The sequence below is a fragment of the Apis florea genome, unplaced genomic scaffold (genome assembly GCF_048593485.1).
Source record: "Apis florea isolate Af1SG1 unplaced genomic scaffold, ASM4859348v1 contig_2897_pilon, whole genome shotgun sequence".
NCBI classification, from domain to species: Eukaryota; Metazoa; Arthropoda; class Insecta; order Hymenoptera; family Apidae; genus Apis; species Apis florea.
The window spans coordinates 4477335-4502704 of NW_028256665.1; the positions used below are offsets into that span (position 1 = coordinate 4477335).

General features: G+C 38.0%; 2 protein-coding genes and 1 long non-coding RNA gene across 4 annotated transcripts in view; 1 reads left to right on the top strand and 2 right to left on the bottom strand.

Moving 5' to 3' along the window:
* The window catches only part of LOC100872745 (multicopper oxidase 3), a 46452-nt gene extending 24212 nt beyond the window's left edge, over positions 1-22240 (top strand). The window contains exons 2-10 of the mRNA XM_012493020.3: positions 15422-15785; positions 15923-16207; positions 16290-16563; positions 17291-17495; positions 17697-17881; positions 18333-18528; positions 18898-19110; positions 19216-19446; positions 19538-22240. Coding sequence (XP_012348474.1) covers positions 15422-15785; positions 15923-16207; positions 16290-16563; positions 17291-17495; positions 17697-17881; positions 18333-18528; positions 18898-19110; positions 19216-19446; positions 19538-19710 — 2126 coding nt within the window. The 3' untranslated portion in view covers positions 19711-22240. The remainder of the gene's footprint in view (positions 1-15421; positions 15786-15922; positions 16208-16289; positions 16564-17290; positions 17496-17696; positions 17882-18332; positions 18529-18897; positions 19111-19215; positions 19447-19537) is intronic.
* LOC147657742 (uncharacterized) lies at positions 17018-17953 on the bottom strand. Its single transcript, XR_015291883.1, has 2 exons — positions 17683-17953; positions 17018-17608 (listed from the first exon to the last, which is right to left on the bottom strand). It is a non-coding gene; the product is annotated as an uncharacterized LOC147657742 (long non-coding RNA).
* A 1-nt stretch (position 22241) lies between the features above and the next one.
* The window catches only part of LOC100872865 (uncharacterized), a 30837-nt gene continuing 27708 nt past the window's right edge, over positions 22242-25370 (bottom strand). For both annotated transcript variants that reach the window (XM_031919654.2, XM_031919653.2), the window contains exon 9: positions 22242-25196. In XM_031919654.2, the coding sequence (XP_031775514.1) occupies positions 24998-25196 (199 nt within the window). In that variant the 3' untranslated portion in view covers positions 22242-24997. The remainder of the gene's footprint in view (positions 25197-25370) is intronic.

A 25370-nucleotide genomic window follows, 5' to 3' on the forward strand; every position in this document is an offset into this window, starting at 1 on the left:
AAAACTTTATCGATAGGATTCGATATTTGCATATAGACATAGAATTTATGAAAATCGTAAAGATATTAAATCAGATCGAAGATAAAGAAAGATAGAATCGTTAGAATCTAGTTTATAAATATTTATTGGAGCAGAGTTCAAAAAATTATTATCTTCATTAAAACACATCGATACAACAGCACACGATCTCAATCGATATTATATAAAATTTATTGTTATCTTACTATCCAATATCATATCCAATATTAAACTAGCGTCACAACTCGATATTAGATAAATTTTGCATGGAAAAGTGCATCTACAACATTGGATTGAAACGTTAATTTGCGCGAGGCAAACGTGGCACGCTCTGTGAAATTATATCGAACGTGCGCTCGCATAGATGGCTGGATCACTCTCCATTTCCGCGCCGATTGTCCCACGATCGCTGGCCCCAAGAAACTGTGTCACGCTTTCTGCATCACTACTCGGCCACCACGCGGTCGCCGATCGAACGAAACCTATCTCGTTGCAAACGTTCAACGCTCAACGTGACAACGGTACTGGCCTTCCGCTTTTATCGATCGAGGCCCCCCCTGGCCAAGAATCGATAAGGTGGCATTACAGACACGACCCTATTTACTCTCGTGAAATAATCGACGATTACGGGATGGAAAAAAAAAAAAAAAAAGAAAAATCGAATGGGCCATTACGATATCGCTTTCAACAACTGTGTCGCCGATCTCGTCGATAGATAGACGATTACTACGCGCTCGTTACGAAACGATAATTCCATTTTCCTTCCGGCTAATCCGGCTTTCTGAGACACCGAGAGGGATAAAAGTCGACGTCCAGTTTTCGATGTAAATCTTCGATTCCAATTGGGAGTCGAGAATGATCAAAGAATTTTGTTTTTCTAATTAGCGAAGTTCCTGAATGTTTCTTTCGCAAGATAGTTGGTATTTCTCTTAATAGTTGGTTTTAAGTTTTTCAAGGTGAAGTTGGAAGAGCGGTCGCCTCGAGAAACCTGATCCGAGAATCTGCGCGACTCTTGATCCCCTCTTTAGGTATCGTTTCCCCTTTCGATCGGTCGGTCAGTCGGTTTTTCATTGGGAAATCGATGGAAAGACGGAGGGGGAGACGTGATTCTATTAAGAAACGTGTTAAACTTTTGCGCGTTCTTGCGTTTTCTCGAATGCGCGCGAAAGAAGATCGAATTTCTTCGAAGTTGTTCGATCTAAACATCGCCGTCCCGTTTCCTTCGAATTTAAAAATCCATCAGCTATCAGCTGAAGCACTGTATATTCGAATGTAATATCTTAATTTTAAGAATTTGACGAGATTGCTTATTCCCTTTTCTTGCTAATGGAATTCAATAGCAAAGTTTGAAAAAAAAAAAAAAAATTTAATTCCAATATCGTAATCTCATTCGCGTCTCCAATTACCATTACTTCCCGCAAACTCTTGCAAAAACTTATAGAAAAAAAAAAGAAAAGAAAAAACGTATTCGCTTGTGCTTAAAAAGCGTCGTCCACGTTATTCACCACGACACAAATTCCCACGAATGATCGATTCCTTTCGCCGCCCCCTGTCGCTCTTACCATTTTTCTGCCCTGGAATTGTGCAAGTATCGATTCAATTTCCAATAACAAACTGGAAAGTCGATAAAGAAAAAAAAAAAAAAAAAAAAAAAAAAGAAAAGAAAAGAAAAGAAAAGAAAGAAAAGAAAAATGACAGTGACGTAACGTAGTTTCTTCTGCCGTGCGGTTTCACTTGAACGAACGCTCGTCTAAACGATATTTCCCGTTTTTTCTCCTTTTTTTCAGACAATTATCAAGGTCCGCGGTGTGAGAAATCGCGATCGAACAGAAACCGGATCCCTGATTCTAATCGGCGAGAAAGCTTTGTCTGTCTGTCCTCTCCTCCTCGTTCCTCTTTCTTCTTCTCCCTCCTCCTCTCTTCTTTCCACGGCGCGGTCGAATACTACGACTACGCGTCGCAACTTTAAAAAACCTGGCCGCCATTAAATCATCCGGAGATTTTTCACTTATCGCGTGTCGGCTCTCCCTTCGGAATTCCTTACTTTCTATCGGAGGCAAGGAATCGAAAAAGAAAGCACAGGAAACCACGTGTTACGCTCGACGAGAATTTAGAATGCATGCGATCTTTCATTCCGTTAAATTCCTGTTTAAGCAGCTGTTTCAAAATCGATACACTTATTATCCAATATCTGATGTATTTCCAGCCAAGCCAAGAGCGAGGCTAATTAGAACAGATTATTAATGCGCAAACCTGTTGCCGCGACTCGTCGATTTCATAATAGTTTAATCCGAAAACAGTTGCTTTTCTCCAACCAACATCGATAAATTATACGATCGAATATACCGGAGAGTAATAATTTCAATTATTCAATAACGCGTTTCGTAAGAAACATTTCTCCTCTACAAAATGATTTTTGACGTTGAACCGTCACGAATAACGATTCCTCGAATTTCCAAACGTTGGAATATCTTGGGGATATTCTTCAATCTCCGCTCGAGTAAAATATTTTGACGCGAAATCGTCGAACGTTGCAATACAGCGTGGCCATTTCACAATTAAAACGATCAATTACGCCTTTATTAATTGCGCGATTGACACGATTGAGTCGTGTCTATTCATACTCGCTCCATTGAATCTAGCACGTTTGACGCGAGATACGATACTTCGCCACGGAAATCACCTAATCGACTTCCCTCTCTTCTCTGTCCTGTCGCATAACACGCGAATAATAATCGTCTGACATTTAGAAAAGAATTATTTTTGCATCGGTGAACGACATACATACGCGAAGGACGTGTGTTACTTCGTAGGTAGAAATCACGACTCAAGTATTTGCCGGGTGACGAAAATAAATTGCGAGTCATCAGCCGGCTGTCTGTCTCGTTTTCGAGGCTGACAGATGAGCATAAAAGTGTAGATGAGAGAGAGTCTCTCTCTCTCTCTCTTTCTTGCAACGAGACGCAATGGTCGTGGCATAAACACGTGCATCTACTAAACGCGTTTTTGAATGTAATTGACTCGTATGAATGGTGGGATACGAAACGTTTTGTATCCTTGTCCGTTGCGCTTGTTAGATCAGAGATTGTTAGAGCAAATAGCTATTTTATTTGAATGGTGGACGGCGTTTGAAGAATTGGATACATTAATATTTGTTATTCTAATATTTAAGAAGAGAAAACGAGATTTTTCTAACTACCGCTGGATAGAATGGGTTCTCTGATGGGAAATAAATAATCGTGACAAAGATGAAGCAACAAATATTAAGATGATTACTTACTTTTGATTTATCGAATTATATTTTTTACGCAATTCGTTTTCGCAAATTAATTTATTTGGGACGATCATTTGTTCTTTTTCCCTTTCGTTTATTATTACCTTTCGTTTCAAATCCTTTCCGCATCAGGGATTAAATTTATCAGAAATAATTTTCAAGGAATAAATCCTCGAAGGTAATCGATGCCAATATTTATGAATCGTTCTATCATTTCACATCGTACGTTGAACACGATACGAAATTCACACCTAGAAAAAAAAAAATCACGAAATGAGATTATAATTAACACGTTCACACGTCCGACAGAATCGATCCGTTATTCGAGATCCACATTATAAATACTATCTCGTTTTATCGATCTGAAAATTAAATTCGTTCAAAAGAGAAGGAAGAAGGAATGCTTGAAATTATCCATAAAAAACGTAGAGGTTCTCTTTTAACGAGACATTGGACGAGGAGATAAATAAAAATATTTGGAAAACGATAAAAAATAACAACGACAGATTTTTATGACTTTTTACCATTTATAACTCCATGAAACAGGCACGCGAACGAGCCAATTTGGTGTCGCATAAAAACCTGACACTCTCACCGATTAATAATTAAATTATCGTGCGTTCATGCTTAACTCGAGTATACTCGAAGAAGTTCCTTTCCTCCGTTAGAAAGTAGAGATAATTCGTGTGATTAGCGAAAGAATAACGCGCGTGACGAAAAAAGAGACTGTTGAAGGATGAAAACAAGAGAAATAGAATTTAAATAGAACTCGAATCGATAGAGAAGTACCAATTTTTGTAAAAATCTGCTTTTCATTCTACTTCTCATCTTCTCGAATAAATCAAATTCGATATTTTTAATAATTTTTTCCTCCGGATTTTTGCACAAACTTTACCGAATTTTTTAAATATTGATCTTCATCGTACTTCTTCATATAAAATATCAATTTCATATTAGTTCTTGAAAGATCCAATCGCTTTTTTGAATTAGGATTTATTCAAAAATTGCGATTATTCTTTTCAGAAATGATCAATTTAAAAGTTGAAAAGTTTCATCTAATGAAAATTTTCGAGGCTTTCACGAGCAAGATTTACGTACTTGTCTTCCGGATGTGAACTGCGTAGAAACGTTATCTCAACTTCGCCAGCAATGCGGCTATCTTCATCGAAGGTCGATACACTGATATTATCGTGTCCTGGTGATGTCGGTATCTTTATACACTAATTATATTCGCGTTATGGATCAACGATCACCAATAACGCGTTCGTTCTTTAATCAATGCATTTAGATATATTCCGAATTAGAATTTTAATTAAAAACCGATACTATTGAACCGATCCCTAGAAAGTCTTCATTTCACTTTTTTTTCGTTTTTTTTTTTTTTTTCACAAAAACACATATATAAATTTCTCGATCACATTATTAACTTGCACTTTTATTCTTATAAGCTTTCTCGTCGTTAGAAAAACGAAAGTTCTCCTCTCAGAAACAGCAACAGAAAGTTGATAAAAAAAAAAAAAAAAGAAGAAAAAGATCGCTTCATTATCAAAGCGGATATGGGTGGTGGGTGGGAGCCCGTTTCATTTCACCGAACGATCGCGAATCGAAAGTATTCCTTTCCCGTCTGCATTTGCATCGAAGGCAAGGTAATTAAAGTGGCCATAAATCGGACGTTAGTAGGACGATTTTAATGATAGTTTCGGCCGTGAAATTTGTAGCCGTCTCGGGCGCACGCGTGCATACTTCCGGTGTCCCATCGGTGAGCATCGAGGCCTTTCACTTGCACGAATCGTTCCGCACAATCGTTAATTCGTAGCCCAACCTTCGCCGATCGCCTCGTTTGCACGGTGAATTTATTGCGGGTGTCGTTGGTGCGCGTGCGCATACCGAGGGGGATGTCGGAAACGGAACGAAGGGAGAGCGAAGGCGGCGTATTCGAATACTCGTTAAAATGTCTCCGGTCTTATACCTGAAATTTAAATTAACACGAGCATTGCGTAAACGTTCCGACACGGTTCGTTGATCGTGGAAATTGATCCGATATATTCGACGCTCGAACACTTTTCGGAGGATTTCGTTTAATTAAAGATTAATCGATAAATTTCTTTTAAAATTTCAAAATTTGATTTTATATCGTCTTGCAACATTAAAAGACTTTCCCAAGACGTTACTCACGTTTCGAAAAACTTATTAATAAATTTGATTATCTTCTTACAATTTCATTCGTTTAATTTCGTTCGTGAATCTTTGAATCCGAATAATATTTATCCCAGTCATCTTCGAATTTCAAGCCAAGCGTTCGATATATAGATTGTAAATGAAAAATTTCCATTGTCTTAAAATGTTCTCTCTAAACCGTGAAAAGAAAGCATAAAGAAGGATCATTTGTTCATCGTAGAAAGTAGACAAAGTGACTCGATTTGTACAACAGTGGCGTTCATTAGAGGAACGTGGAGACGCCTCGTTGAGCGCGAAACAATCGCGATCGACGCATAAATCACGATAGGATGACAGCCTCGACGAAAGAAGAGGAAAAAGAAAAGGCGCGAAGACAAGTGGAGGTCGTCTCGTTCGAGCGGCAATCTGGACGCGATCCACTGATTGGAAAGCTCTCGTTCGCGTGGACCGTTATTACGTTCATTAGCGCAATCGAAGAGAGGTGTTTACATCGTATCGTTGCGATGCAACACTCAGTGCACCTTCCCTTCACCTTCTCGCGCTCTCCCCGACGCGGTTTGCACAATATCGTGGTTTTGCACAACGCTCGAGAAACGGTTGTCGAGCGTTCCGTAAGATGAGACGAGGACAAGGACAAGGCCAAGTTCATTCGCGGATCATCACGCTTTCTACCTCCAGTTGGATTCCTCTAGTTCCATGCGCAGCATCCTTATCCACTATATGAAATTTTCTTTCTTTCACGAAACATTCTGTCGATTGTGTTCATTTTGTTCCTTTGAATTTGATTTTTTATTACGTTTAATTAGTTATAGATCATTTCTAGATCATTTCTTTCTTTTTTTTTTTTTTTGGAATAATATTTGTATGCAACTGTTGCACAATACTTTAATGATCTCTGATTAATTTTCTAATCAGGAGATAAAAATTATTTGATTTCTAGTTGAACACCGATGATTTATACACGGGTAATTTAGAGTAAAAAGTTGATCGATTTAATTTCTGAATGACTCGAATATCATTCGTTAATTTCCGAAGGGCAACGGCAAGGAACGTTAATAAGATAAGTGCGCCCGTTTTTTGCCCCGTGATAATTGCAACAGAGTTTCTAGCGCGTTTCTATATATAGCTATGGGGTAAATAGTTTGGCGCAATCTGTTTATACGCTTCGCAGACAAAGTGAAATGTTTAAACGCGAACAGGTCAAGGTGCACAGGAAGCAGGAAGTTCATTCGGAAGAACCATCAATTCTAATCATCAATGGTTAGATGAATCGAGTCGATTTCAATGCTAAGTGCATGCACGTTCATTGTCGGTCAAGCGACACTAGCGCCACACGACTATTAACTACTAGAACTTCGATATACCTCTTCTTTAACCTATTTTTTCTTCTTCGAATGTTCGAATTCGAATCATATTTTTCTTTTCGGCTTTATCGATACACGATGAAATTATAATTTTTCATTTACGTAAAATCGATGAAACGAATCGTCAATGAATCGAAGGCAAACCTTTTTAAAATTCCGAGTCGAAGGAAAATCCACGAAGACGAGGTAACGAACCGTGGTACCGAGATTCGTCCCAGGTCGTTGCAGAGATATTAGCGGCGTGGGAGTCACGAGACTATGCAGTCACGAAGTATCATCGTTCTAAAGTTCAAACAAAAGGTAAAGTTCAAATAAAAGTGAGAATGTAACGGGATATTATTGACTCGAGGCACACGCTTAATATTGCGCCTTGATCGTGGTCTCGCGGCCTCGTTCTTCCTGTCGACGATCGATCGAAATGTCAGAGTGATTAATACGAAGATTTCTTCGTGTTTTATCTTGTAAACATTTCCTCTCTTTGTTGTCCATTCCTCTTGTATTAAATAATAATCGTCATAATATATCAATCATACTACGATTCTTACATTACAAAGAAATTCACCCAATCCTAATTTTAACACTATGGATGAACCGACACTAGCGCCATATTGGCTATTAAATATTAGAACCTAAAATGTATATATATATATATATTTTTTTAAATTTTGTTTTATATTAAACAAATTTATAAATACGTAGAGTATGATATCAAATGTGAAGCAACTTTTTTATTAGGTGAATATCGTTTCACAGTATTTACGAAGTGAGAAGAAAAACGTGGTAATAAATTGCATAACGGGGAATAATAATTTAATCGTCTAATTGTGCGGGAAATAATTATCGCGATTATTATCGATACGTAACAAAACGAAACTGTAATATCATCACGCAACAGCATTGAATTCCACTCTCTCTTCCTTACGTGCTCGTGATTCTAGCTGTGGAATATCGTTGAATATTGCCGTTACAAATTATGATGCTCGTTCACTACGATTATTTTTAAAATCGTCGTAGACGATCATTTCTTTTTTCAAATAATATTCGTAGAATATTATTCATTCCAAAGCATCGTTATAAAATCGGTCGATCAAACTATTAATCGGAGTATTAACTATGTTAATTGAAATAGAAAGGAATATCAGAGCGAGTAATTACCATATTGGATTGTGAAAAAATGTTGAAAGTTTGATTAATATTTTATAATTTACGCGTTTATACTTTCTAATTAATTATTACCCACGATCTAATATATTATTTGTGTACAATATCTTTTTATCACAATTACGCAATTAAAGATGGAAGAACGAAATATAGGTCAAAATAATTGATTTTTCTTCTTCCAAAAACGTTAATAGAATAACATCGAATCAAAAATAATTTAACCTAATATTTATTTGTACGATAAATTATACCTTTCCCATGATTCTTCTCCATAAAGTGCACACACGTTGGATCCACACGAGGAGCATGCGCATGCATCCGATAATTTAATTAAAGGTTAGAGAGACAACGATCGTTGTTCTCCACGCATCAACCTTCCTCGTTCAAGCGTACGAGAACTCGAAACAAAGTTCAATCGCATATCGGAGGAAAGGACAAACTTTGACTCCGTGACACGATCGAAGACTTGACATTTAAAACCAGTGGTCCCGTTTCGCTTCCTTTGTCCCAGTTTCAAACGTCTCGTTGTTTCAACTATCCTTCGAGCGTGTGAAACGAATTGATCCTCGAATGGGAACAAGGAGCATGTGCGAATAGTCGAGGAGTATAACGAAATCGATGCATACAGAAAAAGGTTAAGAGAAAGATGCAGAAAGAAAAATTAACCCTAAACAATTTTTCTACGCACTGATTGTTATCTCCAAAATATTTTTTCTTATATACAATCAATGGACGACTAATCGTAGAAATAAAATAGGCGGAATACTGCAAAGAATCAATTAATGAATAATTATGTAACGATGTATAATAACGCACGATTCGAAAATAATTATAAGAGGAGTCAACAGTCGAAAGGGGTTGACGCGCAATGGACGTTAAAATCGTCGACTTCTCGCGTGCGAGATAAAGAACGAGAGATAAGACGTGGAACGCACTTACGCGCGTTTATTGATCTGACATGTTCAGAGAGGTTAAAGTGAAAGGTTTAAGGAAACGTATTTTCGAAGCACGCCTTTCTCGTTAATTCTTCAGCATCCGCTGATCCTGATCGAAATTCAACGAAATTACCGTGAAATTACCGTTCCCGTTATTCGATACCTCCTTTCTTAAACTTCCACTCATTGGAACATCTCAACTCGTAAATGGTTTTTAATAAAACCGTTGAGAGATCTTCTAATTTCGTACTATCTTCTTAATACTTGAAATGAATCTGCAATTTTTTGACACCGTATCAATCCGCATTATATGTCATGGATAATTATAAATAATTGTGAGGTAAATTGTTACTTCCTTAAATAGATCTCAAATATTCTTAAGTTTCTTTTCCAATTCTTAATACCTTTATACATCGTCTCACTTCTCTAAACGTTATTTTTAATTAATTAAGTGCAAATTAATAAAGGGTTAACTGTGTCAACTTAAGCCAACCTGATCTTACATCCTCCCCCTTAAAATTTGTTTCTGTGGGAACGAAGAAATTGCCCGATATATTACACGATATCGTGTGCCTTCCCATGACGTAGAAAATTGGCCCGTCGCGTCTATTGCTTCATCGCGCCGTCATCGTAAAAAGCAACGTCCGCGTGACAGGATTTCCACGTAGTCCGCGTGGTAGACGGATTCTCTACCCTGGTCCGGTTCTACGACTATATACGCGGCATATTATGTAAACCTCGTTTCCTCGCGCGATCCGCGTTACGTAAATCTATGAAAATTATGTAATGGAATCCACGAGACGTCGGATGATGATGACACATCGAAGTGGAGATCCGTCGTTAGAGTCGACGCGGCGTTGCGGATATTATACAGTGAAAGTAGCCGCGAGGTCATTTTTGACAAGCCATTCGTCCATTTCTAACGATAAGTACCTTGCATTACTGCCATTTTAAAGATCACGTACAAGAAAGTACGAATATTATCCTAAAACAAAATTAAAAATAATTTTGACGAAAATATATAATTGTTGATTGTGTAAGGAGTGATTATTTTTCGGGAAATTTCTTCGAAATCAACCCTTCTCATCATTCATCATCGCGTTTTAAATATAATTTTGTCACGTTGATCAGAGTTATATTGAAAGAAAGAGATTGAATCTTTAAGAGTTAATTTAACCCCCTTTTAAAGTGATATTATTGTAAAGAATAATATTTATGCACGCATAAAATGTAAGAAGACTTTCTTACTCCGATTGTATTGAGTTTCTTTAACGCGTTCTACTTGTTTCTCCCTTACAAAGTCCAATGTTTTCGAATTGTTTCCAAAATGCGAATCGAGTGGATTTATCGTACGCTTTCTACTCTTACCCCCTCGTAAACCTATTGGTCGCTCATCGCCTTTTGTAGCACGGAACGCAACGAACGATAATTAAAGCGGATATTATTTGTAGGGCGGACTTTCGTCGAATTATAGTATTTTTAAAGTTGCCTCAAGATCCGAGTCGCAAGGCAATTCGCAAGTTATTGTAACGAAGATCCTGTTTAATTTGTCTTTTCTGTTTTCCCTCCCCAATTATTTCGTTGCTAATGCGTTTCTTAACTGCGCAACAATAGGCTTGAATCAAAACAGCGAATCGGATGATGTATATATACATTCAAGACGCGAAATTTTCCACACTGACCACCATATAAAATCGATGATTTATCGTCTCTCCGACAGCGGTGAATTCTAATTTGCATTCTTTTCTTCTTGTGCCTATTTTTAGGTTAGGTAATAAAACAGTTTACGAAACTGCCGCGGAGAAACGAAGAGAAAAACTTCACTTACGCTTTTATCCAGTTTATGGATTCTTTTCTAGTCGATCAAAAACACGGATTGCTGATTCAAGATATACGTATAATATCGATTAGTAAAATATCGTTGCGACAGAATTGCTTTTTCAACCAATCGAGCCGTGTTTTGTTTTATCGACTGTCGGTTGGTTCGGTACCAATCGGTAACAAGTACTTCGTCATGTGCATGCTCAAGCTAAGGAAAGCAACGGTTAAACAGGATAATTATCGAATATTGCGTTTCGATAGCCGAGGCTCTCGCAATCCGGAAACGGCTCGATTTCCTTACGAGGCTTCGAAATCGAGCGGGAACTGTTTGAACTTTATTAAAGAGATCGATCGCCACAGAGAAATTTCACTGGAAATTGCGGAGACAATTTTGCGCAGAACGCGGAAACGTTGCAAAACATTTGATCGAACTACATTTCTTCGAACCACGATTTGCATACGCTTTCGAAGAAATGTCAGCGTGGATATATCTGGAGAAATGCGGGAAATAACGTGAATTTTACACCTAATAGCGATCTAATAGGAAATGATCGAAAATACATTTGTTTTATTAAAGCAAATAATGATTGGTTAGAAAAGAATAATTTTTCCTATTATGCTCGCTTATTATATATTATATATTTATATATTCCAGAATATATAAATGAAATAATAAAATTTCGATTTTTATACATTGTGCGTAAACAAAAAATTCGAATACGAATCAAGTTTTTAAGTTCGAAACATAAAAGAAAATTTCATGTACGAGCACGGATCTTATTCAATGTAAATTGAAGAAAGAGAGAAAGTCTTAAGAACAGATCTTAGAAAATATTGCATGGAAATTATGGGATCAAAGTTATGTTTCACTTCCTCAATAAAATGGAGTCCAGTTGTGAACTGGAATTGCATTTTGTAACACGGACTAGCTAGTTTCGTGTTATTTCACATTTTAAATTAAATTTCCTCCATTTTGTATCGTTGTTGAAAAAGAAGACACACATCGTGCACATCATACATACTCATAGTTCCGTTTGAATATTGAAATCGCCTCCCAACACTTGTACCAGACCCGAACCGAAATTATTATTTTCTTCCCGATGAATATTCGAACGACGTTTGCCCCAGAAGTCACGACAGATACAGTTTAGACGAATGGCGGATTTCAAAGAGCTTTGTACGCTCGTCGGTTCTCGAAGAGCTTTGTAGGTTTGCTCGATGGTTCGCTGTGGCGAAAAAATTCGCATACCAAGCGAACGGCATAATTCATCCGCGAAGAAATTTTTACGTCACGATGTCTGTTCGGCGCAGGGTCGTAAATAATGCACGCCTATGCCAGTCGCGGACGAGGCCGACCGCCTGGCGTGCGACCGGATAGAACGCTGAATTACAATACTATAACCCTTTTAAGCGCTAGTGTCCATATTTGTGCAGGATGGTTAAATATCGAAAAGTCGTTCCTGACTCGGTTCGTTGTTAGCCTCTATATCGTGTCGAAGGGATCGTGTCGATCTTGCGGTGAATTTTATTGGTCAACTTGATTTATGAAAATAACTGAGGGGAAAAAAAAAAAGAAAAAAAAACGAAATTATTTATCGCTCCAACTTATTATATCGCTGTAAAGATTATAACGATTTTGAACGGGTATCGTTCGCGAATATTGCGTGCGAATATTACGATGAATCGTGAAACACGACTAAAAATGGAAAATTTTGACGAATAACGTAATGCGATTTCTCCCCCCGCGAATAAATAATATTATTAATATTATTAATTATTTATTACACGAGCGGATTATTACAAATTATGATTGATATTGCGGATAAATTAATATCGTGGTTATTACGAATATTATTCCCAAGAATGAACGATTATTATTAATTAATTTAATAATTTCGGTGTTTCTCGAAGTAAATGCCGGAGTAAATTATAAAAAAGGAAATAAAAATATTTACACAAAGTGATTAGCACGAGGAATCTAATTTTCACCGGATAAAATACGTATATGCGTGCACACCAACTTTTTCAAGCATCCAATTAAGTTTCATAGATCAATATTTCATCTTCTCCATCGCGATAAAGTAACACGAAAACGATCGGATTTTTATCGTCATTTTCACGCTACGTGGAACGAATACGGCGAAGCAAAGCGCGCTGTACGTGGGTTTCTGATTTTTTATTGGATATACGTTACCCCAGATCAACATTCTACTGGAATCTATGGCGCGGACTCGCGCGGCACGCTGCGCAATCCAAAGTTCCTTAAGATTTTTTTAACGACCCCGCGATTTTTTTCGCGCGACAAAACCGGTTCGTATAGCATCGTTCGCGATTTCTTTTTTTTTTTTTTTTTTTTTTTAAATCGAAATAATTCGTGGAACAAATATCCATTTATCCACGTCTATTAGAATTCTGTATCTTCCGAATTTTAATTCTCGTTACAATCAACGAGATAATAATAAATATTTTCCGAACACGTAACGGTGACGAGGTTTTTAGAAAAGTAAACAAATATTTGCTCGATATGTTTGTTATATATTCGTTTCTTAGGAACTGTGGAATCAGGATACTGCGAGTTGGAGGAATGATCGTCTAACAACGAATAAATCGAAATAAAAAGAGAATGTACGTATACAGAAGAGGAAAGATATTTAAACGGCAAGGACAACGATTTTATACGTTTTTATAGTCGCAGTAAAATAACGAAAGATGTATCGTTACAGCAAAACATTTAAAACAAGTGTAAACTTTTTAATTTCTACATTGTGTAGTAAAATTTTTATCAAAATTTGTTAGTATTCCTCCAATATGCTTAAATACACATACGTAACGTACCTGAAGAGAATAATGCAACCAGTGATTTCTTAAATATGCGGAATAGAATATAAATCTCGCATAAACTCGTGTTTCGACCGTTCTCGTTCGACGTCGAAAGCATACTAAACGCCCGACCTTAATAACGCTCGAATATATATTAGAAAAACAAACCATTCGATACGCGTAAAATTATCGACGATTTATCGCTAATATCTTGTAAATTATTTTATTGGTCAATATCAATGTTACTCCACTCAACGCTTTCTATTTTTTTAAAAGATATCGTATTTTTTAAAATCTTTTTAAAATCTTTTTAAAATTTTTTTTAAATTTTCTCCGTTGATATTAATATATAAACAAATATAACAATAAATAATCGCCAAAAATTAATCGAATAATTTTTGGCGAATAATAATAATAATGAAAACGACACGTATAACACTTTGTATTACACAAACATATTTTACTGTCCCATATATTTTACTTTTTTTTCTTTTTAGTCAAAATGCACGATGCTTTGGTTATTCGTATCATGAGCGTTAATTGGGCATCGCCCACGCTTTAATCACTAAAAAAAAAAAAAAAAGAAAAAAATTGCAAATCCGAGGCAAAAGTTCCATAATTGGGTGGCCGTGAGTCGGTGGCATCTCACAGTGAAAACAGCTCGCGAAATTCACTCGAGCGTCGCGATAATTAAAGGGAAAATCGCACAGAGCGCGAGGCGGCTACAACAATCAAATTAATCGTAACTAGTTCTCGATTCTGAGAATTCCCCGCGAATCTAACAAATTGTAACTCGATTACAATCCCGTCATAATTAATCCTTTAATCGCTCTTTCCGCCCAGCAATTATCGTATCGGATTACGATCACGCGATTCGATTTCGAGATCTTTGCGAATTTCTTCCATCTTCGATCGAAGATGATGTACACTTCTTTATCGCGCAACGAAATAGTCGATTGTCTAGGGTCACGGTGAAGATAACCCCACGATAACATCCACCTTCACTCTCGAGAGTTCGTGGCCAACAGCAATTTCTTCCTTGGCTCGCATACTTTTCGCTCTCTCGTGCGTGGCTATTCGCATATCGAGTGCAAACGTACGCCGCGTGATATACGATCGTTTCTTCTTCTTCCTCTTCTTCTTCTTCCTTTTTTTGCAACTACGAAAAAGTCGGTAGCGCGTTCTAATCGCTGCTCATTTTTCCTTATAAACGAAGAATTAACTTTTACACGGGCCCGCCGAGAAACGAGAACCTGTCGAATTTTTTGCGAATCGTTCGTTACTTTCTTCTGAGTAATAATGGTAACGTTGAAATTATTAGACAGATCGTGTACAATGCAGCCGTTGTACGATTGTATTGGTATTGTGCAATGACTGTTACACTTTTATCGTTTATAATTGAAATGAAGTGCCGTAACGTTGAAACGTGTGTTTACCCGTTATTAAATGGTAATAGATGTATCCTTCGTACCGTGTTAATTACCTACATCTGCTGGTCAATCGAGATTACACTCAATTTATCGCCGAGTTTTTTGCGCACACCGCGTTGGCCGTCTCTTTGTCGCAGTATCTCTTTTTCCAGTATTAAGAAACCTTTGACTTTATTCATCCCCTACGAAACTCAAATTCCTATCCTAACACGTCTCGCGTATCCTTGGATCCAGTGAAATATTATTTCTCGTTTCGAATTAATCCTCTCTCGAATTCACTTCTTTCGATGTTCCGAATATTCGATATTCTATCCAGAGAAAGGAAATTTCGAATAAAAATATGCTACGTGTATTATTAATATTTATTACTCAAAATTTAAAGGATACGATCGATTTATCCTCTATCACCTCTGATTACAGACGTGGTCTCCGACCAGACCCCAGCGTCATCCTTCTGGACGCCCACTATCAAGACGGGCAACATCTTCACCGACGATACAACCAACTTCTTCCCCTCGAGCCATGGCCTGGTGCAAACTCATCCGCCGACCGGCAACGTGTTTCGAAGCGGTTTCGGGGGGATCGACAATCTTGGCAGTCGGGGGGTGACTGTCAGACCACCGAGGACGAGGCCCCTCGATTACAGCGAGCGTTCCACGGCCGAATTGCGCCGAAATCCGGCGCTTTCCTCGCCGGACGAGTGTGCCAGAGCTTGCCGCGAAAACGAACCGCCCAGGATATGCTATTACCATTTCACCCTCGAGTATTACACCGTGCTTGGGGCGTGAGTTTTTATCAATCGTTCGAGAAGAATTATTAAATTTATTAATCAAACAAATGATGGATCGTTTGAACGAAAGCAAATTTCTTTTTATATGATCGATCGAATCTAGTTTCTTCTAGTTGATCTGTGATTTGCAGCGCGTGCCAAATTTGCACCCCTAACGCGACTAACGTGGTCTGGAGCGATTGTCAATGCGTGTTGGCAGATGGCGTGGAACGAGGTATTTTGACAGCGAACAGGATGATACCCGGGCCAAGCATCCAAGTGTGTCAAGGTGACAAAGTCGTGATCGACGTGGAGAATCACATCGAAGGTATGGAAGTTACCATTCATTGGCACGGCGTGTGGCAGAGGGGCTCTCAGTACTACGATGGCGTGCCATTCGTGACGCAGTGCCCCATTCAAGAGGGTAGCACCTTCAGGTAATCGTTAATCGCCAACGAGATTCCATTCGATTCCATTTCTCGAATCAAATCGAAACGTTATAAACGAACGCATCAACAGGTACCAGTGGACTGCTGGAAACGAGGGTACGCACTTCTGGCACGCCCACACAGGATTGCAGAAAATGGACGGCCTGTACGGAAGCATAGTGATACGTCAACCGCCTAGCAAAGATCCTAACAGCAATCTTTACGACTACGATCTTACTACCCATGTCGTTCTCATCAGCGACTGGTTCCATGAGAACGCGGCTGAACGTTTTCCTGGCCGGCTAGCGGTTAACACCGGCCAAGCGCCTGAGAGCGTGTTGATAAACGGAAAAGGCCAATTCAGGGTATGCGAATTCGAATTTTACATTCACTCTTACATCTTTCCTTGTCGGAATAATCAATCCACTGTCTCTCTTCCTCGTGTGCACAATTGAATGTGCATCTTATCTCCCTACACGAAGCAGTATATCATTATTTGTTTGCGTTTGAAACAAATTGCGTACGCGCACTTCTTTACTCGAGATGTAACGTCAGCTTGGTTACATACGAAGTAATAAGTACACGAGATGAAGAAACTGTATTATTAAAAGTACCATGTTATCCCAACTATCGTGACACGTTCAGATAAATGAACTTCTACTCCGTAATAAATCTTGTCATGGCGCCAGCAACCGCATACACGTACCCGACGAATAAGGGGATTTAGGGGTCGGCTGAAGTTAGATCGCCTCGATGCTATTCCACTTTCGAACGCGCTACTCGGATTACGTGGTTACGTAGATCTAGTGAAAGTGCGTGTAGATTCTCAACGATTATTATTATTATTATTATTATTATTATTATTATTATTATTATTAAGATACGTAGATATCGTTGTCGATTTCTATAAAAATTTAAAAGTATCGAAGTACATTCTTGCGTTCTTAAAGGATAGAAATCTTCGAATCATCGGATACAGACAACGCGAATAAAAAATAATTTCCAACCGCAGTACTTCGTCTCGAATCATCTCGACCAACGTTCGAATTCGAAAGAAACGAATCTAATAAACTGGCTCGTCTCTGTCCGCAGGATCCCAACACCGGTTTCATGACGAACACGCCACTCGAGGTGTTCACCATAACTCCCGGTCGTCGTTATCGTTTTCGACTGATCAACTCGTTTGGATCAGTTTGTCCATCTCAGATCACGTTCGAAGGCCATTCCCTCACCGTGATCGCGACCGACGGAGAGGCGGTGCAACCAGTCACAGTGGACACCATCATCTCGTTCTCTGGTAAACAACCAGCCTTTTCTTCAGCTTCCATTTTTTTTTTTTTTTAAACATTCATCAAGATCGACGAGAAAAGGGGGCATCGTGCATCTTCCTCTTCTCCCTTCTTCTCGTTCCTGGGGGCATCAATCAATACAATTGCGCGTCGGTAAAATATCGCCACGATATCTTAAAGTTAACGATACTTTACCTTCTGATTTACAGGGGAAAGATACGACTTCGTGATAAACGCGGATCAACCGGTAGGCGCGTATTGGATCCAAGTTCGCTCGTTGGGAGAATGCGGTATACCTCGTGCTCAACAGTTAGGTATATTGAGATATGCTCGTGGCCCATATCAACCGACCACTACAGCGCCCACTTACGATTTTGGTCTTCCGCAGGGTGTTGTAAGTATGGCAGAGTTGCGAGAGAGACGTTTTCCACTATTACCACCGTTTCGATATTTGTAGCGGTAATTCCTTAAAGAAAGAACCACTTCGTTGGAACGCTTTCGCTTAATTGCCGGAATTCTTTGAACACGGTAGCTAGTTTAACCAAATTAGAAACGCATTACGTTATTTTGGCCATTTTCCTAAATTTTTTAATTTTTTTATTTTCCTTCTTATTTTCAAGTTAATTGCAATCTTTAAAGAGATATTAAAAATAGATATTGAAATGGAAATTAGAAGAACATTTCTCGTAATCTCATGTAACGATCCGTGTAAATCTTTTATGATGTATGCGTATTATAAAAGTTGTAAAAGTTATTACGAATAAGGTGTATTGTGGATAACGCAGAAATCGAATGAACCCTATCTTACCAATAGTTGATAAAATCACGAAATTTCACTTGGTTAGGTATTGAACCCACTGGACGCGATCTGCAATCGCCAACGCGAGGACGCGATTTGCGTGAGCCAATTGAAGAATGCTCGTCAAATTGACCAAGGAATTCTCCAGCAGCGTCCAGACGTGAAGATATTCCTCCCGTTCCGTTTCCTCTTCTACAGGCCAGAAGAAGTCTTCCAGCCGCAAACGTATAATCGATTCTTGGGTAAGCGATCCGTTTCAAAATAAATTACAGGTCACCTCTGTAGAGAGAGAGAGAGAGAAACAGCCACGTGATCTCGCGCAAAGGATAGTTCCTTTTTCCAATCGATGTGTCGCAAGCATACGTTGAATCCATTAACCTCATAACCAGTTTTCGTTCGTAAACTTCTAGCGCGTAATTGAGAAATAATTCGACGATTTCGAATTAGTTCTCTCTATAATTTATATTATAAGTCGAGTCGAGTTTTGAACGAAATTCAAACGTGTTTCGATTGAATTCTGAAGGCAAACGTGTTGAAATGGTAATTGAAACCCGTTCAAATCGAGTCTTACACATCACGATCCGTGCCATTTCACCTTGTCTTCTCCACAGTCGCACCGACCGGAGATCACGTAATCTCTCTCGTCGATGAAATCTCGTTCACATTTCCGCCGGCGCCTCCGCTTTCGCAAATCGACGACATCCCGCCCGAACAGTTTTGCAACGGCGATAACAGGCCGGCCGACTGTGGCGCCAACTGCATGTGCACCCATCAGGTCGACATCCCGCACAACGCGGTCGTCGAAGTGGTCCTCGTCGACGAAGGTAACCTGAAAATGAGATTAACATCGTCAGTAAGAAAAAAAAAAAAAAAAAGGAATAAACTCCTTGTTTCATCATTTTCACACCCCGAATTCGTTTCTCTTCCAGTCCAACAGCCGAATCTGTCTCATCCATTCCATTTACACGGATACGCTTTCAACGTGATCGGTATTGGCCGTTCCCCGGACAAAAACGTGAAAAAGATCAATCTGAAACACGCGTTGGATCTCGACAAGAGAGGTCTGCTCAACCGACAGTTCAATCTGCCACCTGCCAAGGACACTATCGCCGTCCCGAACAATGGCTACGTCATTTTCCGATTCCGCGCCGATAATCCTGGTAATCGTTCCGTTCCCCCACCCATTTCATCCCTCTTTGTTACATAAACACTCGTGACAACGATTAACCACCATCTCGTCTCGTTTTCCAGGATACTGGCTGTTCCACTGCCACTTCCTCTTCCACATACTGATCGGGATGAATCTGATACTACACGTCGGGACCCACGCCGATCTTCCGCCAATACCACCAAATTTCCCCAGATGCGGGGACCACTTACCGGCCATCACGCCGCCATCGCTGTCGCTCGACTCGTTTCACTGATCCGTCCTGAGGGAAGCAAAAAAAAAAAAAAAAAAAAAAAAAGAGGAAAGCTAAAAGAAAAACAAAAAAAAAAAAAGCTGTCTAAAGCATACAATTATCACATCATAGAGTATTCCTGTAAAGTAGTCACACACATGTGTGTGCTGTAGCGAGTGCTGCTATTTCGTTAATCTTCCTCTTCGTCGGGTCGGTTCGTAGTAGTGTTCTACGAGAGAAATGAATGAACAGAGAGATTGAGAGAGGAGAAACAAGATCGTGTGTAGTAGCGCGAAGGAGAATGAGTCGTGATCCTGGAAATACGAGGAGGCACGAGCGACCGAGATGTAAGACGTGAGAGTTTTCGATCGGATGCAACGTAAACACACACGCACGTGAGCCGAGACCCGCTTTTGGTGCCGCAATAGGCGAATACGAAAATAGCCAACAGCCGATATTTATTATGTCCTAGATGCTTTATCCAGCCACTTTGCGCGATCGAACCTCCCTTTTTCTCCAATTAAACGATTTCGCCGCGTGAAGTCACGCGGTGAACGGTCACGTGGCGAAATATATATAAAATAGGCGAACAGGTCGAACACGAGTTGGCCGAATATAGTTGAAACGTAACTAACACAATCCGTAACAACCGTGTAAATAATGAGTAGTCGTGTTACACGTTTAACGAGACGCATTAACGGGTGGGTGTTGTGTTATTCGGGATTAAATTAGCGCGAGGAGCATTAATTATTTCGCGGAGATAGAACGCGGAGGAGGAGACCTTTCACCGCGAGATGGTCGGATCAGACGATCGTTAGAGAGACGCTGTTTAAGGAAACTTGATCCGTTTCGATCTGGATGATCGTGGCTCGAGCTCGAACCAATTGCCGCGATATTGGCGCTTCGCCGTATCGAAATCCAGGTTCCTAAAGTGGCCTTAGTTAGGAAAGGAAATTATTCTCTGCCCCTAGAATGGGCCGTGTGGCTTGTCGTTCTTGTCCTTGTCAATAATTTCAAGTAGTGCAATTAGGGTTATATAAAGTGGAAGAAAGGTAACATTTAGATTAGAAAAGTATATATAAGGAAAAAAAAAAAAAATACAAAAAATATTCGTAGATGATTAGGATCGAGGAGGTCAATTGTTGTCAATTGTTGTGCAGCCGAGGTTTTGTAGATCCAAGCTTTTTTAATTTTAATTTTATTGGCTCGATAATTTCTCTTTTCTTTTAGAAACGATTCGATTTTTAATTCCAATTTTCATGGTTATTTATTTCGCTCAGCGTAAAATTTCTCTCAAATGGTGCAAACCTCGCGCGCGATCGATTCTCTCTGTTTTGAATCGGTTTTATTAATTTTGAGTATCAGAACTCGATCAACTCGAGCTCTCACTCTTTATTACTTCTAATGACGATCGATCGTACTTTATCGTTACGTAAGTAACTTAATACAGCTGACATTGTTTCGCTGTCGTAGATTTATACTCGTTGTAGTTTCTACGTTTATTCATGGTGCCTCACAATTTTTACTCTTCTTTTTTCTTTTTTTTTTTTCTTTTCTTTTCTTTATTCTAGCTCATGAGATTGGAGTATATATATATATATGTTAAAAACGGTTTACATTTACTCGTAACAATTTACAATGTTTGATGTCCGTTGAGCGATCGTGGCTCGGCGCAGCTGCATCGTCGAGAATCGAGCGCGATAGATGCACGTGCACCACGTCACGATACTCTCGCCGTTTTGTAGATAAAATCCTTCTATTTCACTTCGCTAAATACACGAGACGGAATCATTAAAACACGAAATACTCGATCGTGGCGACGCCATCACGATAAACTGACGAGATGCCTTTAAAAATACGTTGCTGAAAAATCTTGGAAAAAAAAAAAAAAAACAAAAATTTCTTCGAATCATCGAAATAATTTAATTATTTATTTATTCCATTTCTTACTTTTCTTAGGAAGAGAATATATATTTTTGTGAATCGTATCAAATAATGAGTTTAAAGTTTTATTGAGAATTGAAAGACTTTTAAAAACTTTTATATGGAAGTGTGACCATAGAATGTTTTTTTTTTTTTTTTTTTTTCGCAAAAGACGTTCCTGGTATTAGAGATTCTTCGTGGAACCACCATAACTTATTTCTGTTATATAATTTAAATATCTCTATCACGAACAACTAAGAACGCTCTCTTCTATTAAAAAAAATTAAAACGTCAATCATCACTTTCAGAATCTTCTTCGTGATATCGTATACTTTAATTGGACAGGTTTGGATTTCTTAGAACAACGTACCTGTTTAATCGAATATTCATACAAGTCGATTATTATTCATCTTAAGATTGTTGATTATAAAACGAAAAAAAAAAAAAAAAGGTATTGATTGTCAGAATCAATTCGAAATGATTTTTCTTCCTCAACATTCCTTCGTTGCGTTATTTTATCTTTTTCGTTACAAATTCTTTTTTCTCTCTTTTCTTTTCTCTTTTTTTAACTTATTTATATATATATATATATATGAGTTTTCGACGAAATAAATGTACAGTTATTAAAACACTTTTGTAAGAGTATTAATCGGCGAAGATTATCGCTGGATTCCTTTATTTTTTTATAATATGTATAATAAAAATGTATTTTATATTTAACCGAGAAGAATTACAAAGTCAAGCTTTGTAACATAATTATTTATGTAAAATGCCTAAGAGATTCAACAATTATTATTGTCCACATGGAGAGATGAGTTTTCGTGTTTTTTGTACAGGTAGTATTTAAGCGAGTAACTCGCGTATATTCCGTTATCAGATATATAGATGTACATTTAATAATAAATTTGTTTTTAAAAAAACTCTCTTTCTCTCTCTTTCTCTCTCTTCGCTTCCTTTCTTAAAATCCTAGAAAAATCCTACTCGCACGGGATCTCGTTCGAGTCGTTTTTATCGTCATTGTGCAACACGTGACAAGACGTTGACCTAACTTTCTTAAAAATCTAAAGAACAACGGGTAACCGTGAAACTAGGATATTGTTATCGTTAACGTTAACAAGTTCTGTGTTAAATGAAGTTGCAAAAATAGCGGTACTGCTCGAGCTCGTTCAATTAAACCAGTAGGAAGAAAACGGCATGCTTAACCCGTTGATCTTTTCCGAATAATTAAACCGTGCAAGTAAATGAGTACAATTCTCGAAGAGAAGAGAATTGAAGTCTCTTACTTCTCTGTTCTCGAAACTGTCTTCTACTAAATTCTTTCAAATTTTTTTTTTTTCTCCCTTTAAATTAAGTTTTAATCAATCATTCAATCATTCGTTTCAACTAACTCGAATCGAAAAATATTATTTAAGAACGTCCCTTTCCCCGAGAGAAAGAAAGATTCTTAAATAATACTAATTACCGAATTGGATACTCGATTTCTCGAATAAATTTCAAAATGCTTCTTTGCCTTTCGATTCGTTAATTGATACAATTTTATAATTTTTATTTTCACCGTTACGTATCGTTATTTAATGCATTTAATATTATTCGCTTTTATCGAATTTCAGAATTTTTCCTCGATTAATACAACTTTTATCTTCTATTATATGCTATATATATATATATTGTATCTCTATTGTACTATATCATATTTCATATTTTTCAATGTCGTTACTGTTACTCGCGTTCACCATTGCCAACAAATGAATAATAAAACTTAACAGTTTATTATCCGTGAATTTGAAACTCTAAAATGCGTTAACTGCACTTCGTAGTATAATGGAGGCTCGCATTCGTCCTCGGCGAAGTATTTAGTATGACAAAGCGAATAATGCGCGCGCGTCTTTACGTGACTGGACGTATTCATGAAACGACTAGCATGCAACACACCCTTGCAACAACCCAGGCCTCGTACACTTTTACCGATAATTTTATCTCGGCGTTGAACGCGCACAAATTTATTGCACACGGAATAACAGCATTTCTAATATTTCAAAATGCCTTATTTTCCTCCACCGAGCCGAGTCACGCGAGCCATCATCTCGTTGCTTCGTTCATTCACTTTTACACCCGTTAAACGTACGTTTCGCAGAAGGTAATGCGTCGAATATCTCATTCCGTGAACATTCAATTTGTAATATCAAATTTTCACGCGATGAGACGAGATAATTTCTTTTTTTTAAATTTATAGTATGTCATAAGTCGATATATCGATGGGTCCAGGTTGAATAAATGTGTTCCATGTTATTTTTAAGTTTTTTTTTTCTTTTTTCTTTTTTCTTTTTTTTTTTTTACTGTATTTAAACATGTGTTTGTGACTCGGAATGTTTCATTGAATTGTTACAATAAAAATTAATTTTCTAGGAATATTTCCTCTTTCACAAGATATATGAATTTTGTTGTACGCGATACTTTTTATTTGGACGGCACGAAACGATGCAGATATAGCAAGAATAATCGTTTCTGATATATATATATATATATATCGTTGGTCACAAAGAATGATGGTTTCCGATTATGTACAAAAGTTTCGTCTGTAATCAAACACGATATTGCGCAAAAATTGTAAAAAAAAAAAAAAACAAAAAACAAAAAAAAAAAAAAGAAGAAAATAGTACCTATATTTATGACTATCATATGATACAAATACGATCTAGTTGAAAAACTTTCTCACGTATGGAGCTATTGATAAATGGAACGGATTGTCATACCTCGATACTTGATGTTTCATTCTCATCGCGTAGAAATTTATTTATACGAAGAAACTTAATCTTGAATTAATTTAAAAAAAAAAAACTATCATATTAATAACAGAGACAACACGTTTGAAAAAAAGAATAATAGGAAGGTCAAATTATATTATAAATTATAAAAATTTTCCAAATAACTTGATCTTTTTTTGATCAAGATCTATTTAACGAAAAAGAAAAAGAAGAAAAAAAAGAAAAGAAAAGAAACTAGGATATTTCTACCGATTCATTAATATCAACTATCGAGGACGTATCAAGTTAGATAAGTCAATCCTCAACGCGAAGCGAACAAGTGGCCAAGTGTCTATTATTATTCTTCGTTAAGGGGCTGTAATTAAGCAAATTATTGCATCTCGCGTCCTTACGCCTTTATCCCTCGAGTCAAGGATCAACCATTGTCCACGTCTCTGCCCGTTTGTTGATTTGTCTTGGTGAACAGCGTGAGCAATGACTCCATTGAATCTAGATACCCGTTACGCGCGGTTGCGTTGTTATAAAAGAGCTTGAATTATGCGTTCGAGACATCATAGGAAATAACAGTTCGTTCTATTCTTCCTTCCACCTTTTTTGTTATTGTAAAAATTCGATGAATATTATTATTTCCCGGAATAATGGGAGCCGATGTTGGACGGCGGCCCTCTGTGATGATGATGGTGCTTCTGCCCCGGCCCCGAGTATCTGCTCCCTGGCCTCGAATGCACTATGGCGTAGTGGTCGCTGTTCGTCGATATCGACCTCGTCGAATTCATCGTAGATCCTCCGGAAGCGTATCCCTGCTTCCCGTTTAAGGAGTACCTGGACAAAGATTGTGATTCACTCTTTCAGCTTCCGTTACTAAGAATAATCGCCTCGGTGACAATGCGTCGTTGGATCAAGCGTGTACGTGCAATTAGTCATTTCGGGAGACGGAAAAGAAGAAGGAAAAAAAAAAGAAAAAAGAAGAAGAAGAAGAAGAATAGATCGAAAGCG